This window comes from Adiantum capillus-veneris, chromosome 22, assembly GCF_014529385.1.
Source record: "Adiantum capillus-veneris isolate H3 chromosome 22, ASM1452938v2, whole genome shotgun sequence".
Lineage (NCBI taxonomy): Eukaryota > Viridiplantae > Streptophyta > Polypodiopsida > Polypodiales > Pteridaceae > Adiantum > Adiantum capillus-veneris.
In genome coordinates this window covers 47,789,557-47,806,992 of record NC_140952.1, presented here as the reverse complement: position 1 = coordinate 47,806,992, position 17,436 = coordinate 47,789,557, and the positions used below count along the sequence as shown (strand labels likewise).

Sequence of the window (17,436 nt, the reverse complement as noted above, 5' to 3'; positions counted from 1 at the left end):
AAGTTTATTGTGCTTGGATGCAAGATTTTGAAGTTTTAATGAGTGAGAGAGAGAGAGAGAGAGAGAGAGAGAGAGAGGGAGGGAGGGAGGGAGAGAAAATTCTTTTGTGAAGCTCCTCTTTGCAAAAAAAAAGAGGGTAGTGCCTTTTGCTTTGATGTTTGAAGATAATCCTTTGATTCTATTTGAATTCTGTGCTTGATTTGTGGTTGCCTTTGGAGGCTTTTGAGCTTGCTTTCGGTGAAGGCCCTTTGAATTCCTGATGTAGTGCGTGGATGTTCCGACTTTTGAAAAGACTTGGCTTTTGTCGATTTTCTGATGTTCACTGGTTGTGGGAGTAGGACCTTTGGAAGCTTTAGACCTTGGACTTGTGACTCCTGCTCATGGGAAAGACCCCTTGGGTGAGGGGTTAGCGCTTTGCAATGTGGGGAGCAAAAAAAAAAGGTAAGCCATGGGACAACAATCTTAGCATGAGCGGGCAATCGGCCTGCTTTCAGGCAGTGGGCACTGGGCAGGGCCACGGGCGGCGGAGGCAGAGGCCGAGAAACGGGCAACGCAAAAGGATGTTGGTAGTTGAGGGAGAAGCCCCCTATGGATCGGAAAGGCAGATGTCACCACAATTTGGAGCGTAGCTCACGTCCACCCAGGTCCTTCGAAAAGTCTTCGCAGCTTTTGAGTCTGCCCTATTGTGGGTAAGCTACACCAAATACCCCTCGTGGGTTGCTTGTCATTACTTCAAAAATAAACAATATACCGCGTGCTATGTAGTGGTGCACACACACACTTATCTAAAAAATAGGGAAGTGATTAGGAGGCCTTAATGAGCACATAACCTAATGCTCTGATACCACTTGATGGGATCGTGCTAGTTAGGGTGGATGAAAGAGAAACATCGTGCACACAAGTGAGTGTGTGTTTACTAGATTATCACTCAAGTGAATGAGGTTCCAAGATCAATTAGCTTGGACTCATAAACACGATCTTGAGTTGTTGCTAAGCAATCACAAGATCACCATAAACAAGAGAGATGTAATGCAAAATAGACTTGTGTTTATTCATTCATGAAATGAGCTTTAAGTAGCTCTACAGCCTTGCACCATTACATGTGGGATAATTCCACCTCTCCTCTCCTTGACTCATACTCTAGTGACTCTAGAACAAATCTCACACCTTACAGAGAAGGCATGTCTTAGAAAGAGGAAGAGTAAGGAGAGCCTTTGCTCCAAGCTAAGTATGTAGTAATGTGGACCCTTCTATTATATGTTGTAAAAAATATCAATAATGTGTCCTTCAAAATAAGGTTGCCAGATACTTGGAAGATCCATAATGCTCTTCATGTGACTCTGTTGAGACCTTTCAAGGATGAAATGTCACTATAACACCCCTTTGATTGGTGCTTTATTTGCATTGTCAAATTGCAATCTTTTGCACTCTTAGCCTCAATAGGTCCATTATGCCTTCTATTATATGTTGTAAAAAATATCAATAATATGTCCTTCAAAATAAGGTTGCCAGATACTTGGAAGATCCATAATTCTCTTCAAGTGACTCTGTTGAGACCTTTCAAGGGTGAAATGTCACTATAACACCCCTTTGAATGGTGCTTTATTTACATTGTCAACTTGGAATATTTTGCACTCTTAGCCTCAATAGGTCCACTATGCTTTCTAGTAAAAGTTGTCATTTATGCAGTGACTTTGGGAACTAACCAATTATGAGACTACTTCCTCGTAGGTTTTATAACTTTGAAGCTCTTTGTATCCACATCCTTGACACCCTATTTAATGACCAAAATTATTGGGAAATACTTTACAAGACGAGTCATGACTCACAACACGATCTGTACATACACCTTTGATCTAGAATGTCGGGCCACTAGTGCTCTCAGCTGGCTGATTGACTAGTCAATACTCTTTCCCATCCACTTCTCTATATGGAATGGAGGTACATTCTCAATCTTGTTCTTTCTTGTCTTTGCATTTGACTAGATTATGGCAACTGGAACTTTCCACCTTGGGTATCCTCGTACACAAATAGGTCATTGGGATGATCTAAGGTCAATTATTGCAATGACATCCAGTCATAGGTATATACTCTAGTAAATATTGGTTGTGTACATGCCATTAAAGCTCTAGTCTTACATAAGGCCTTACAACCAAATTGTAAAAATAAAAAATCCCAAAAACAATATTTAACCCATTTAAAATTAGCGAAAAAATATATTCTAAAAATTTATTGATCACACTAGCTACGGCCACCAATCTCTAACGCCAAAGTCAATGGTAGAGCCTTGTAGCATAGCAGCCAACTACACTCGTAGCAATCTAAAAAGAATGGTCAATCCATGGATCTTGAACCAGGCTAGGGAATATAAGGGAAACATTCACCGACCCTTAGTCCTCCATATTTTGCCCAACGGCCCCGAGCGGGCTTCAAGTTTTTTTTTTTTGAGAGAGTCGAACTTTGAAATTACAACACACACACCCAACCCCCGTAGGTGGAGGCAATCCAACTCTTAAGGTGAGTCATCCCAGCCGGGTTAGGGTGGCCAATCCATCATTTGGACTAGGGGAACAACCCCTAAGGGCTACATGTCATACGAGCTGTCAAGGGGGTTTGAACCCAAGACCTTTGACACAAGGGGCTCTTGCTCTACCAACTGAGCTAGCTCTCGTTGACAGCGGGCTTCAAGTTTCCTATCAATGTGAGTTTTCTCCTTGGAGAGGCATTTTGTGCATATCTCATGATAGGATAGAATGGTCCACCCTTCTTGATAGTCCACCTTTGCTATGGAGACTATCAATTTCCATTGCTTAGTCTTGAACACTCCAAAATCAAAATTCAAGTTAATGATTGTGCACGCAATCTCCTCTTTGACATCCTCTTGCAAGTTTTTAATATGAGACTTTCTTGTTATCTTGGCACCCATGGGTTTCCTAAGGGATTCTTGCTGAATGTGAAGGATTCTTTTGGAGAATTTCCATGCGAAAGTCAAAGAGGGATGGGAAGCAACGAAGGCCATAGGAGCGCCCGTTGCCACAACTTTTTAGAATCTTAAGAGCTTGCCATCCTCACCAACCGCCACAGACCTCTTGCACTTTGGATTGTTGCAAATACTCTAAATCAAGGCTTCTTTGACATCTAGCATGACATGAAAGAGAGATTTGTCCGAGCAATTGGTCAACCTCAAGGTCATGCCTTGAGAGGGCTTGAAAGATCTAAAGCTAGAGTAGGTGATGATTATAGAAACATTAGAGACCTTGAGAGGGCCCAAGATTGATGGATGCATCTTGAGAGTTGAAGCTTCTCTTGAGAATGCAATGTCTTGAGGCAAAAAGAGAAAAGGGTTGCCCTTTTATAATCTCTAGCCTCTTGCGGAGGAGAAGGAGATTTGGGGTGGGGGGGGATTTGAATATTGAATTTTGAAACCAGAGAGAGAGAGAGAGAGAGAGAGAGAGAGAGAGAGAGAGAGAGAGAGAGAGAGAGAGAGAGAGAGAGAGAGAGAGAGAGAGAGAGAGACTATTGGAAGTAGAAAATCATGATTAGAGTTAATCTAATATGCAAATGGTGGATACAAAGTGGGCTAGAGTAATGGGTAGTGCATAGATGTAAGTTGGATGCAAAGTGTATAGCTTACTCTTCTCTTATAGAGTTGGGAGAGAGCATCTGGTGATGTAAGCAAAGATGTCAAATGTGTAGGCTTCCAATGTAGAGAGGGTTCTCACTAGTTGGTGGTGCCGATGAGTCACACACCCCAACATTATCAATCACAATTTCATATACAGATTGGCAGGCTGAGCAATACAAGGAGTGCTTAAAGACCTTTTCTACAAATATGATTATCTCTATTACAAATTTCGTTGAGAACTATTCGTTCAAAGAGAAAAATGAAATACAGTCCATGCATTGGCACACTTATGAATACACCATCCTTGTTCGCATCACCTTACAAGTGCAACCCTAAAGACAATAGCATACCTAAGGAGATGTATTTCTACAATTATGATGATAAGCACCACAATACTTTGTTTGTCCAACAATGCTTTCTTCTTCATAACCAATGGCTAAAGGATCGAGGTTTAAAATTTAAGAAGCACTAGGTTTGGTATGATGGTGCAACTTCACAATTTAAGGTAGCAAGGCTTTCTATTTTGTTGGATCATATTACCAACTAGCAAAGGTGGAGATAGCATGGAATTTCTTTGGCTTTGGTAATGGAAAGGAAAAACATGACACCATCGGAGACAATCTGAAGAGTGCACTAGCACACCAATAGCTTCAGCCAAATGGTGTTATTTTGAGGTGTGTTTCAAATGTCACTAACTTCTTAGCTAAAAGAATGCTTTATCATCCACCTAGTGGTTTAGGATAGGTTGGTAAGAGAAGCCAAGAGATAAATAGGAAATTTTGGTTGGTAAACGTAGGTGATGTGGACGGGTCAAATACATGGGCATGTGAGACAATACATGGATCTTGTGCGATTCACAACATCTGTGGGTATTGCAAACATGACCCAACCAAAGTGAAGACTAGATCTTTATCATGCTTTTACAATGCTTGTGTTGTTGGGCATTGCAGATCTTGCCCCAACAAATCATATGTGCAAAAATAGTCACATATAAAGATGAAACCTAAAGGTACGTCACAAGGAGAGGCAAATGATGTGTATATAGCTCACTACTACACTGTAGTAGAAAACATGGTGACATACATCTTAGAGCAAAACACATTGTCAAGATTTTGTCTCAAGGATTGCACTTATTGCAAGATATGTACATCATATGTTCTTACTAGCAAGCTCTTGACTACTTTCATTAAACACAAATCCATGGTTTCTCTCCAAGCGCCATAAGTTATGCTTGTGTTTTGAAGGCATGTCACATATGCACACATGAATGATGTGCATCATGATTGAAAATGCTTTGATTAACATGCATGCCAAGTGTGGTGTATTTTTGAAGCATAATTGGTTCTTGATGAGCTTCATGTTTGGGTTGTCATCTTTTGAACTGCGCTTTTTGCACGATATATCTAACATAGGTAGGAAGAAAAACAAGTAGCACTAATGTGAGCTCTACTTGAAGCACATACTTTGAAATTGCAACAACTACAAGCATGCACGAAGAAATGGGTCCAAAGGCTTTGAAACACTAAGAGGTTCTAACATTGTTGATCAAGTGGTGGCAACAAGTTGAATATCAATCCCTTGATTGCATGAAAAAAAAACAAAAGGTACATCACCACCAAGACAATCACTTACTAAGAAGGTCTTATGCTAGAAAATAGTACATGATCGACCTTTTTGTCTGGTTTAGATGGTTTGTTTCTTAGCTTGCTCTTCCAATACATTAGCAATCCAATAAGAGACCACTCATAAAAAAAAGTTAAATAATGGTAGCTAATGTCCTTGACAGTAGTGCACAAGTGGCAATAGATGGACACTAGCAGACCTTGAAGTATTGGCTCTATTGGTGTTTTAGAAGATGGGATTGCAAAAGAGATGAATGAAAAAAGCCTATAAACAATGTTGGTGGATAGCACAGAAGGTTAACAATGACGATGGATAGCGGGCTTAATGGTCACTTGAAAGTGGAAATAGATCATGTTGTTCTCGAAGAATTTCCAAAAAATGATATAGTGAAATAGGGAGGGCATCTCAATGTCATTAACAAGGAAAAGGACTACAAAGTAGGCTCTACAACCAGATAAACAATGAAACTTCTACATAAACAATAGGAAGAACGGTTGGCAATATTTGGAACATAGCCCAATCATTTGTGTCAATGTACAAGGTAGTGTTTGAGTATGTATTAGAAAAATTAGGATTCACTCTTATGCAATGGGAGTGATTCTTAAAAAAATTCCTCTTTTTGTTTTTGGTTAAGGGATCCAAGATCCTTATTGTTAGAAATGACAAAGATCAAGAGGCAAGTATCATGGCCCTTGGGCTACTATAGATGTTGTAGTTGGGGAAACAAATAGTTGAAAACATACTAAAGGATAACAATGTCGGCTATTTGCCTTGGCAAGTTGAAGCAACCTGCAACATAGGGGCTTTCAATAAGGAGTAATGATGGGTCCAAGCATTTGGCACTATAATGAGGACATGTTGACAAAGGATAGGTTTGACTCATGAGTAGTGAGACACTGAGAGAAGTCATGGATAAGGTTATTTGTAAAGTTCAAGACTAATAAATGTGGAATTGTTTTGTTGCATCCCACTGCATCTATTTCTTTGTAACCATGAATCATCACCAAACATGGGGTAGTGGGATTGACCCGTAAGAAATGAATACATAATAGCATCATGGGGCCTATTCAAATAGCTAGCACAAAAATGTATGTAAGAGTGTTGTTGTTCTTCATCTTCTTCTCCTTTGATAAGTTAGTCCATTGCAATAATTTCTAAGCAGGATTTCCTAAAGTGTTTCATTGTGAATACGGTTGCTCTATGGGGTGAAAATTCTTCTACATTTATGTCTCAGAGTCCTTCAAAAAATACCAATCATGATAACGTTTTACAACTTAACGAAGACTATCTTAGTCCTCAATGCAACACGTCAATTTTTCTCCTCTCCCACAACTACGTTCAACACCTCAATGACTCAATACATGTTGTGGCAGCTTCCTAGACATTTTCTTGAGGTCTTCACTATAGTCATTGCATTGGCATTCAAGGTGCTAGGCTTCTTTGTGCAAATGGTTGTGGCACAATCTTATATGTGCAAATGTCAGTGGCACTATCTGTGGTCTCACAAGTTGACAAATGTCAAAAATCGACTCTATCAACAACAGTCATCTCTTCAAACCAAAATCCAGAGACCAAGTGATAACAAAAGCCATTTTGAGAAATTAGGGTTAACAATAGAAGAGAGACAAAGTGAGCACAAAAGACTTGTTTGCAATTACAAGGAAAGTATGAATAGCATGTTGCATAAACAGTGACATATCATAGCCTAGCTAGAGATAGAGGAGCTTCAGAGTGAAACCTAAAGTAAATGGATTGATGTTGAATTCACCATGTCTCAAACACAACTACCTAACCTGCACGAGTGTGCAATGCTACCACCCTCGTAAGTGTGAATGGCTACATTGGCTTTACATTAAAGGTTGTTTCCAAGGTGTGTCATGGTGCACCAAGTGGAGGCTCTAGGCATGTATGTTGAGTTCTATCCTAAGTGCAACATTCACTCATCATTGGATCTTTGCTAGGGAAAAATTGCAGTGTGAGGTGTAAGAGGAACGTTATACATAGGTCTTTTACTCTTTGGGGATTTATTAAGGCAAAAAAACAGAAGATGAGGGTGTTCTTATCATGTGTCAAAAGACATGCGAAGCCTCCATACCCTGTGTGAGAGTCTACATGTATTTGTCAAAGTAAAAACCATATTGGAATTTTTTTTGGGTTATTCATGCAATGCAACCCATACACCTAAGCATGATTTGTTAACCTTTTGTGATTTAGAAAAGATAATTAGGGGCTAGGTTGAGACCAAACCCTTCTCCTTGATATCTTCATAAAGTCAATAATTGTGGTATGCAAGCTTTTTTACAAACAAACAACGCAAGGTTGTGTTAGCACTCTCCCTTAAATCAAGTAATTATACACCTCTCACTGAGTTGTCATCCAAGAATTTGATCATTGAGGGTTGGGCTTTAGAAGGAGACCCTACAATACAAACCAAGTGACCAAGCAATGTATTTCTCCTTGGCAAATATGCGAGGAAAGAATCATGGTGATGGTTGAATATGCCATAGGTATGAGAGCGTTGATGAGGAGTTGAAACAAACTCAAGGATGTCCAATGGGGTGCTATCAAGGTGGGTACGTTGCCCACAAAAGGACGGAAGAATATGGGTTGAACCATGCAAGATAAGAGACGCCAAAGAGTGCACAAGATGAGTTAGCTTAGTGGCCCCGACCCGTTGTATAGAGGGTAATGGTGAGCATGAGTGCTCAAGGATGTGCTACCATTTCTTGGGAGGAAGAAGGGTTGCACTTGTATGCTTCTATACACCTTAGAGTATAGAGGGATTTAACCCCCTAAAAGGTGGGTGATAAATTCTTTTCACTAAGGTAGGAAGGTGGTGTGGATTCAATGATTCTCTTCATAATGGAACATCCTACCCAATCATGTATTAAGATTGGGTAAGATAATACATGATAAGATTCTTAAGAGAGGATTAAAAAGAGTCATTATGTCACAAACTGATGATGTGGCAATGCCCACACACACAGATGCGTGCTGATGTGGCAGCCAGTACGGACGCATAGGTAATGCACTGACAGTTTCTGACGTGGCAGGCTGTACAAAAATCTCGCTTTTTGCACTGACTTGCTGACGTGGCAGAGCGTACGGATTTCTGCAGATTACGCTGATAGCTTTTGTTGGCAGATTTTTGATAAGTTTATTTTGGGACATTTGCTTTTTATTCTAAAAGCTTTTGGGGCTCTACTTTTAGCATCCCTTGTAAACTCTTTATAAGTGGCCTTAGGGGCTCATTCTGCAGAGCATCTGGACGCAGAGTCTGAGAGCGAGCACCCGCGGGCTCAATTGTACTTTGCACCAAGATTAATATAAAAAGAAATACCGAAAGGGGCGCCAGTCTTTGGGGCCAATACCTCTTGGCCCGAAACTACGCCAGGCCATGTCGTCTTTTGTGAACTGTTTTGAAGTGAACCTCTCCTGTGTTGCGGTAGAATCTAGAATTGGGGTGTCCAAGTTTGTTACACACTAGGCAATTGTTAATCACTAAACCTTAACATGGAGGCCAAATGGCACTCAAACCACGTCCAAAAAGTATGATCGACAATAGAAGAGAGACAAAGTGAACACATAAGACTAGAACGATTTCCCTTAGAAGGTGAAGTATTTATGATGTATGAGTAGCATGCTAATAAGCAATAATGCAAAGAAGGTTATGATCAAAGAGCTTACATCATAGCCTAGCTAAATATAAGGGAGGCTCCCATAGGATAAGAGAGAAAGCTAAAATAAATGGACTGATGTTGAGTATGAATTCTCAACAAGTGAGTCCCCTTGGCATGCCTACTATTGCAATGTAACCCCTATCATGAAAATGTCAACGGCCGTATTGTGGGATGCATGTCCACAGCCTTCAATTCATCTGAATTGTTTGTTTGAGCCTTTGGTGTGCTCCTCAGAATACAAAGCAAGCGAGGTTACAAACATAAGAATTACAATTGAAATTTTAATTTGACCAATATAGGTGGCATCACCAGTCAATCACCCTTGCAATTCCATTGAGGATGTATCCCACTCTTTCTACGTATAAATATTACATCCAACATTTTGTTATATCCTTCATTCACTTTGCACGCTGACAAAGGAAAATCCTTTTTGTGGTTCTCAACAACATACATTTTTCGATCATGGAAACTCCTCTATCAACAAAGAACGACTTGTCACAATCAATCCATCTCTAGGTACTTGATCTCCAATATTGAGAAATACAAGATCAACCACTATCTCTCAAATATGGAAATTTTCATCTTTTTTTCTTCCCTCTCTACATTTAACATTAGGTGAAATTTGGACTCACAAAAGAGCTCTTTAAGTAGTTTGACTTTACTTCTCTCTACCAAAATGAGCGCATGGATAAATTTTTGCAAACAAACTCCAAAGTTGGCGGAGGTTTGATAGTTAGAATGTCCTCTTCAAGCTCTATCTACTGATATATAGCACGCCATGAGATTCCTCATATTTTAGAAGATTCTTTTTTTAAATCATCTAGATGCCGACAGAGTTGTTACATTATAGGTGATTAGATTCCGACAGAGTTGTTACATTATAGGTGATAGATCACCTATAATGTAACAACTCTGTCAACATTATAGGTGATAGATTCCGACAGAGTTGTTACATCTATCAACTCTGTCGGAATCTATCACCTATAATGTAACAACTCTGTCAACATTATAGGTGATAGATTCCGATAGAGTTGTTACATCTATCAACTCTGTCGGAATCTATCACCTATAATGTAACAACTCTGTCGGAATCTAATCACCTATAATGTAACAACTCTGTCGGCATCTAGATGATTTAAAAAAAGAATCTTCTAAAATATGAGGAATCTCATGGCGTGCTATATATCAGTAGATAGAGTTTGAAGAGGACATTCTAACTGTAAAACCTCCACCAACTTTGGAGTTTGCTTGCAAAAATTTATCCATGCGCCCGTTTTGGTAGAGAGAGGTAAAGTCAAACTCCTTAAAGGGCCCCTTTGTGAGTCCAAATTTCACCTAATAAAGTTTATTCCTCTTCTCTTCATTAAGACTCATAAATTTGCATGTTTGCTTGTCATCACTCCTTGTAAATTTGTAAATACAAGTCCAACAAGCATCGTTGTTAGTGCAATTATGGAATACTATCCCCTTTTTGCACCTTGACCTTTAATGCCACACACAAGGTCAAGCGCTACATATATCATCATAACAAGCAATGGGAAATTTGATCTAAAGAAAAATAAAAAAGAAAGCTTATATATCTCTTAGGACATTGTCAAGGATAAATTATTTCTTGTTGTTCAGTCTTCATGTAGAGATGTTCCTAGAGAATTGGCAAGGCCATCGATTCCACTGAAGGCATGTAGAGATATCTTTTAGTCCTTCATACAAAGATGTTCCCCAAGAATTGATTAGGCCAACAATCCCATCGCATGCATGTAGAGACAAACGTTGTCAATGCTAGAAACATAGGGAACCTGCATCAGCTAAGACATTACTCTTTTTTGCCCTTACATAGATGACAGGTAATTTTCAAGATGTTTAAAGAGAAGGCCTCTCTAGTGATACACTAAAGTCTACTTCTTGGAGGTTCGCTCAAAAAAGAACTCTCATTGTTAATGCCCCAATCAAATGCAAAGAGCTAGAGGTAATCAACTCTCCCATTGATAATGTAGTTTTATTGTGGGGATTGAAGCTTTACTTTGTTGGATAAGGTCTCTTTTTCAAGTTTTGCATGTATAGCCTTTCAAGGAAAAAGGAGACCTCAAATGATTTGTGAGACTCTTAGTATGTGTGTTGGAAGGGAGCATTAGAAGCAATACCTTAAAATATCAAATGCTATATTGCAAAAGTAATTTCAATGTTTTTCCCATTAAGGACAAAAGACAAGACGTATAGAACGTGGTTGAACAAATGTGAGCGTATAGCTTGTGTTGGGTGTAGCATTCAACCATCCAGAGTTGAAGAAAGATGAAGGCTAACAAGAGACCCTTTGACTCTAAGAGCCATTGTTGGAATAAGAGATCCCTACTCGTGTTGTGTGTCTGAAATCATATAAACGTGTAAAGCCATTGGTGTGGTTTTTGGCATGATCACAAGTGATAGCCTTCTAACAGCGACCAAAGCTATAGGTATTGCCCTTGCAGTCGTCAATTTCAGAACCCACCATGATGCAAAGGAAGAAGAGCTCCCAAAAATAGCTTTCATCGTATGCTTTGAAAAGCTCTCAATAGTGTGTACGTTATAGGAGCTCGAGAAGGTGGCCGATATGATTGGGAATCCAGCTAGTGATACAAATGCGCTTCATGAGGCTAACATTGGCCTTCATGGGAATATAAAGAACACAAGTAGTCAAGAAAAGTTGTGATGTCATATTGAATGTTACGTGCAATTGTGATAAATTATCGAAAGACAAATCTTGCATTGGTGGTCAATACGATACACTTGCGACTCTGAGTACGTCTAAATAAATGAAAATGTATCCAAATCTAATTGACTATAAATATGGTTGCCTCGACTTAACAATGTTTGTTGAAGCTGTGCATTTATTAACAACAATTCAAGTACTCTAAGTTAGCGTGTTTATGGATACTTTCACGGCACTCGCTTTGGCCATTGAGTCATCTACCAATGAGCACTTATTCCTCTTAAGACCACCAACCAAGCAAAAAGATTCCTTAAAATCTTCTGATGGAGTTCCTTTATTCAGCAATGGTCCTACTCACTTAGCAATTTAGAGGTAGAAATAATGAAATTCAACCTTTTGCAGATAAAACAAACACCACCATTATCTTCAATACATTTGTCACGTGCTAATCGATCAATGAGGTAAGCACCAAAAAACCAAAAGAGTGAAACGTTGTCGGGGGATATGTGTTCGCTACGTGAGCGCGCCGGGCCTCTGATTGTGGGAGGTGTGAAAGAGAGAGAACAAGAACAATAGATGCAACTGAACCTGGAAATCACCGTGATTATCAATTAATTGATTAACGTTGAGTACAACTTAATCTTTAGCCAAGGCGGACTGTTAACAACACCGTCACTTAGATCATCTGCTTACGAGGAGTTTAAGCTCCCGCTTTACAAAATTAATCGGGCCGTTAACGACACCGGGCCTCAACAAGATAATTAATCAAACTTCAAGCTGATGACGGTGATAGAGATTACGTTCTGTCGCTTTATCTGCCTCATTTACCTAATTCTGCTTAGTGCCTCAATCTTTATGCTTCAATTATTGCCAAATTCTCTGCAAACTATCTCTATGTAGCATCCTCTGATCGCCTCTGTCGTCCTTTTTGCTTAATTGAGAGAAAGATTGAGAGAGATCTTTCAACATCCCCCCGTCTTTCTCGGTCTTCACCTCCTTCACAGATTCCTCAGTTTTACTTCTTCACTTTCCCTTGAGGGATCTGCCAAACTTGCCCCGATAGCTAAGGGGTTTATAGTCGTCCAAGCTCTCCTTTGCTTATTTCAAGCCCTTGCTTGCTTCGACCAAGCTCTTCTTTGCTTACTTCAAGCCCTTGCTTGCTTCGAACAAGCTCCCCCTTGCTTGCTTCAAGTTTTACTCCCTTGCTTTGCTTGCTGGCCTCGACAAGTTCTTCTCAAGCTCTGCTTGCTTGCCTCGACAAGCTTCTTCTCCACCTTGCTTGATTGCCTTGACACTCTGCTTCTGAAGCTAGCTTCCTTGCCTCAACAAGAGAAAGGAGCTTGTAATCCCCACCTTCCGTCAACCAAGGACGAGAGAGAGGAGAGAGAGCATGTCCTTGCTTGGGTTGGAGATCGAGAGAGCGGGAGAGAGCGAGAGAGAGGGAGCTTTGTTCCTTGCACCGAGCTTCTTGCTCTTCTTGCCCTCGCTATCTACCCAAAAGAACCCTTTTCATGCCCCTTCAAAAATCCAACTAATAATAGCCTCTCCCCTCCTTTAGCAACGACGGCGCCGTCGTTGCTAGGGAGCATAAGAAGTGCCTCTTGATGACATGGCAGCCGACAGCAGGAATGACGCAGAATTTGCCGAGTGTGGTGACGAAACAGAGCGCAACAGCGAGCTACACCTTTTTGCCTTCTTGGCCAAGCTCATCCAAGGCTCGTATAGGCCGGCACAACCTTGTCTTCTCCTGCGCAGTCTCGCATGCTGCTTGCTCTACGCCATGCTGCTGCCCGCTTTTCTTTCTTTCCTCCTTTCACACTCAATTTTTCATTAATTGGGTGCCCACGCCCCCCCTCTTTAGGCAATGGCCGGGCGGCCTTTAGATTATGGCTTATGGGCGGCCTTATTATTTGGCCCTTCTGTGCACTAGGACTAGTGTTCTCAAGACGACCCCGGCGAACCTTGGGTCCCCATTGCCCTTTTTCTACTTTGGTAGAAGGGGTTTGGACGTCAAAGGCTGGGAGGATTTGGATTTGACCTCACGATCTCGACGTACCATGGATCACTTTTACCAAACGGCCTAGCAGCCCTCGGGTAGCCATTTGAAGGGAATCACTTTTGGCATACATGCAGGCCAAGGCAATACCAAGCACACCATTTTTCTCCAACAAGCCTTGACTAACAATATCTTTGTGAATCTTATTGCCCATAATAGCATCCCGATTAATGCCAAAATTACCTAGCTTGCAGTGCCGACAATTGTCATTGGCCTCAAGCCTTATGATCTAATTAAGCGAAACTCTCTCTGACGAGCCGTAAATCCTTGTAGACCTCTCAAGCTGCATAAAATGCATACAAACCCTATTGAGGCTATAATAATCCCATATGGCACTCCGATCAAGCGGACCGAACTAGTACGGAGCCGGCCCCCGGTGAATCTTTAACGGCTAATATCTTGGCGACCGGGGCTTCGATCACTGATCTGAAAAGACCGACGCGCTCCACAAAGTGAGCACTTCAGGCCCGTGAATTCATTTCATCTCTGTCACCTCAGCTGCATTTGCCTAATCCGGTACGGATCTGGAATCGACTTGAACTTTAAACTGCCATAACTTCTTCACCGTAGCTCCAATCGATGAGCCGTAAAGACAGGCCGATAGAGCTCTTCAAGCACTACAGTTTTAGATCATAATATCCCATCTGTGCTCACTTCAAGCATAGTCCTTTTTAGCATCATTAAGGCATCAGTTGGCCCTTTAAAGCCATATCTGACATACATTAATCATTAAACTTGACCTGTTATCAAGCCCTGATCACTGCTCAATAATCATGTAGGCTTCAAATAAGCTTGACATGCATTTTTCTGCTCTTTTTCTCTTCATGGCAATGGAGTTTCACGACATCCACCCCCTCTGACCCTGCACAGCCTCCGGTCTGTGCCAATAGCACTTCAATCTGCATCTGCTATGGGTACCTTAAGCTCTTTCCCATCATCAGACTCACGTAACTGGTAAACATATGAAAAATGAAATAAGGATTATACCCTATCATCAATGTTCTAGCTTAATCATTAGGTAGCTATGCATCAAAAATCTTTGAACTGTATCTGTCGTATCTTCAAAGCATTCAATCATGGATAACTTATTTAGTGAACCCCGCCAGACTCAAGTGCTCCAATTAATGATGCACACGGCTTGACCATTAAGCTCTCTTTAAGGAACCCTGTCAAGCTCAAGTATGCCTTAGTCTGTCTGCACACGGAATGGTCGTCAAGTCCTTTACTTCAAGTTCTGTTAGCAGAACCAACTCACAAAAATGTGAAGATACTTCACTGATTGTCCAAAGAAGTCAGCTGGAAGCCAGCCATGTAATCTTATTGACTGCATAACCAAAAACTCTTCTGACTTAGCATAAATCTAGAAAACAAAACCTTGTACCATGCAATCTGCTACAACAGATAACTGGTACTCTTCAAATCAGCAACTTTGGACTTTAGTAGTCCCCCAGGATCAAACGGGAAACTAATCATTTGCCCAACTGTGAGCATTCCTTTAAAAAATTTGCACCATCCTCCAAGATCATAGGGCATATAAAGTAACTGACAGCAATCATAGCTAGCATGATAACCTCCTGGGTCATAAGGTAGTGGATGATCATATTTCAAGTATATTGTATCTCCACAAACTTTCTCATAGCATAGCAGCAAAAGGTCCCATATTCCCATCATAACAGAACCTATAGGCAAAATGAATTCAGTCGCTATCGTTTTCAAAATATCAATCTGCATCAATGAGTCATTGAATGTCATCACTTCATTTGATAACACAAATGCTACATGGCCGCCTTCTTTAGTAGGCACAAACTCCTCTAGGGCCTCATCCAAAAGAAACATAAGCTCTTCATCATATGTTGTAGGATGTTCTTCACTACTCTTGTCACAAGGAACTCGAAATTCCTCTAGCACATCATCAAGAAGATCCATAAACTCCATATCTTCCTCCTTGGAAGAACCACCTAGTTTCTGAGTATTATCACAAGAAACCTCATCGCTTGTTTCATACAGAGGCACAAATTGTTCTGGCAGCTTCACACTCCCATTCAAATATCTTTCCACTTCAATAGCACAAGTCTCAGCATGCATTACAAAGATAGCATCAATTTCTTTTTCCATAGCATCATCATAGCAAACCCTGTAACCTGTAGAAGTCATAGACTGATTATCATCCATCACCCCCTCTGAATATGCATCTCCATAATCATAATCTTTGTCTTGGTTCACATCAAATACATATGGTTGAGCATCAAATACATTTACATCATCACCAGTGTCTTGAAATGCAGCCATAGACATGAAACCCTCTTGTATAGCATCATCCAAAACAATTGCTTTTGCATGTAATGTTGCATAAGCATTCTCTTCATGTTCTATACCCAAAGAGCACTCCAAATGGGCATCCACATCACATATTGACTCTGACAAACATGTTTCTTGATCACTGCTAGCAACTAGGCTTGTATGCAAACCATGTTCTGGCTCTGAGAAACCTGCTTTCTCATTTATGTCACTTTGAGAGGATATGACTACATGCTTAGCATCCATAGAGTCATATCTGCTTTGGAATAAAGAAAACAATCCCAATCGAGTATAAACAATATCTACTATGAAATCATCATCTGCATGCAATAATGTCTCGTCTTCCAGAAGACATGCATCAATAGCAGATTCTAACTTAGCTCGGATAGAATATTGATCACATGTAGGATATGCTTTTTGCATTAAGAAAAATGGCTCCTCATCTTGTCTGCTTTGAATTTTTTGAAGCTCCAGGTCTTTATTCACTGCGATCCCTTGTAAAATTGCTTCTGCGAAAGCATCCCAATTATCTGCATATGTTCTTGCAATAACATGAACTTGCTCCTTAATATCGTCACACACAAGCTGTTCAAACTCTGCAATCATTTGAACTTCTGGCACTCTTCCACGCTTCATTTCTTGCTCGTAACACTCTAGGTAGCCTTTTGGATCATATTCACCATCAAACATTCGTCTTTCATCGCACACTGCATCCAATGCTGCATTTAAAGCTTCTTCTATCTGCTTCTTTGTCTTCACGGCTTCTACTTCATGCAATGATCCTTGCATCACTTGCATCATCTTGGAAAAATCTAGAACTCCTGATTTTCCATTAGAAACATGTGTGATAAATTCTTCAAATAATTTCTTCATCTCCGCTGGAATCTCCATCTGCATCTCCCACCCCGGCTCGTTTCGCATCGGGTTCACTAAAGATGTCGGGGGATATGTGTTCGCTACGTGAGCCGAGCAGGCGCCGAGCCTCTGGCTGTGGGAGGTGTGAAAGAGAGAGAACAAGAACAATAGATGCAACTGAACCTAGAAATCACCGTAATTATCAATTAATTGATTAACGCTTGAGTACAACTTAATCTTTAGCCAAGGCGGGCTGTTAACAACACCGTCACTTGGATCATCTGCTACAAATAGTTTAAGCTCCCGCTTTACAAAATTAACCGGGCCTCAACAAGATAATTGATCAAACTTCAAGCTGATGACGGTGATAGAGATTACGTTCTGTCGCTTTATCTGCCTCATTTACCTAATTCTGCTCAGTGCCTCAATCTTTATGCTTCAATTATTGCCAAATTATCTGCAAACTATCTCTATGTAGCATCCTCTGATCGCCTCTGTCGTCCTTTTTGCTTAATTGAGAGAAAGATTGAGAGAGATATTTCAACATCCCCCCGTCTTTCTCGGTCTTCACCTCCTTCACAGATTCCTCAATTTTACTTCTTCACTTTCCCTT

At 40.6% G+C, this 17,436-nt stretch overlaps 1 protein-coding gene across 1 annotated transcript in view; it reads right to left on the bottom strand.

Moving 5' to 3' along the window:
* LOC147429291 (uncharacterized) overlaps window positions 1-16,214 on the bottom strand; it is a 49,383-nt gene extending 33,169 nt beyond the window's left edge. Inside the window, exons 1-2 of the mRNA XM_086495003.1 lie at window positions 15,812-16,214; window positions 15,181-15,727 (exon numbers count right to left, since the gene is read on the bottom strand). Of these exons, the coding sequence (XP_086351129.1) occupies window positions 15,181-15,727; window positions 15,812-16,214 (950 nt within the window). The remainder of the gene's footprint in view (window positions 1-15,180; window positions 15,728-15,811) is intronic.
* Between the last annotated feature and the right edge of the window lie 1,222 nt (window positions 16,215-17,436).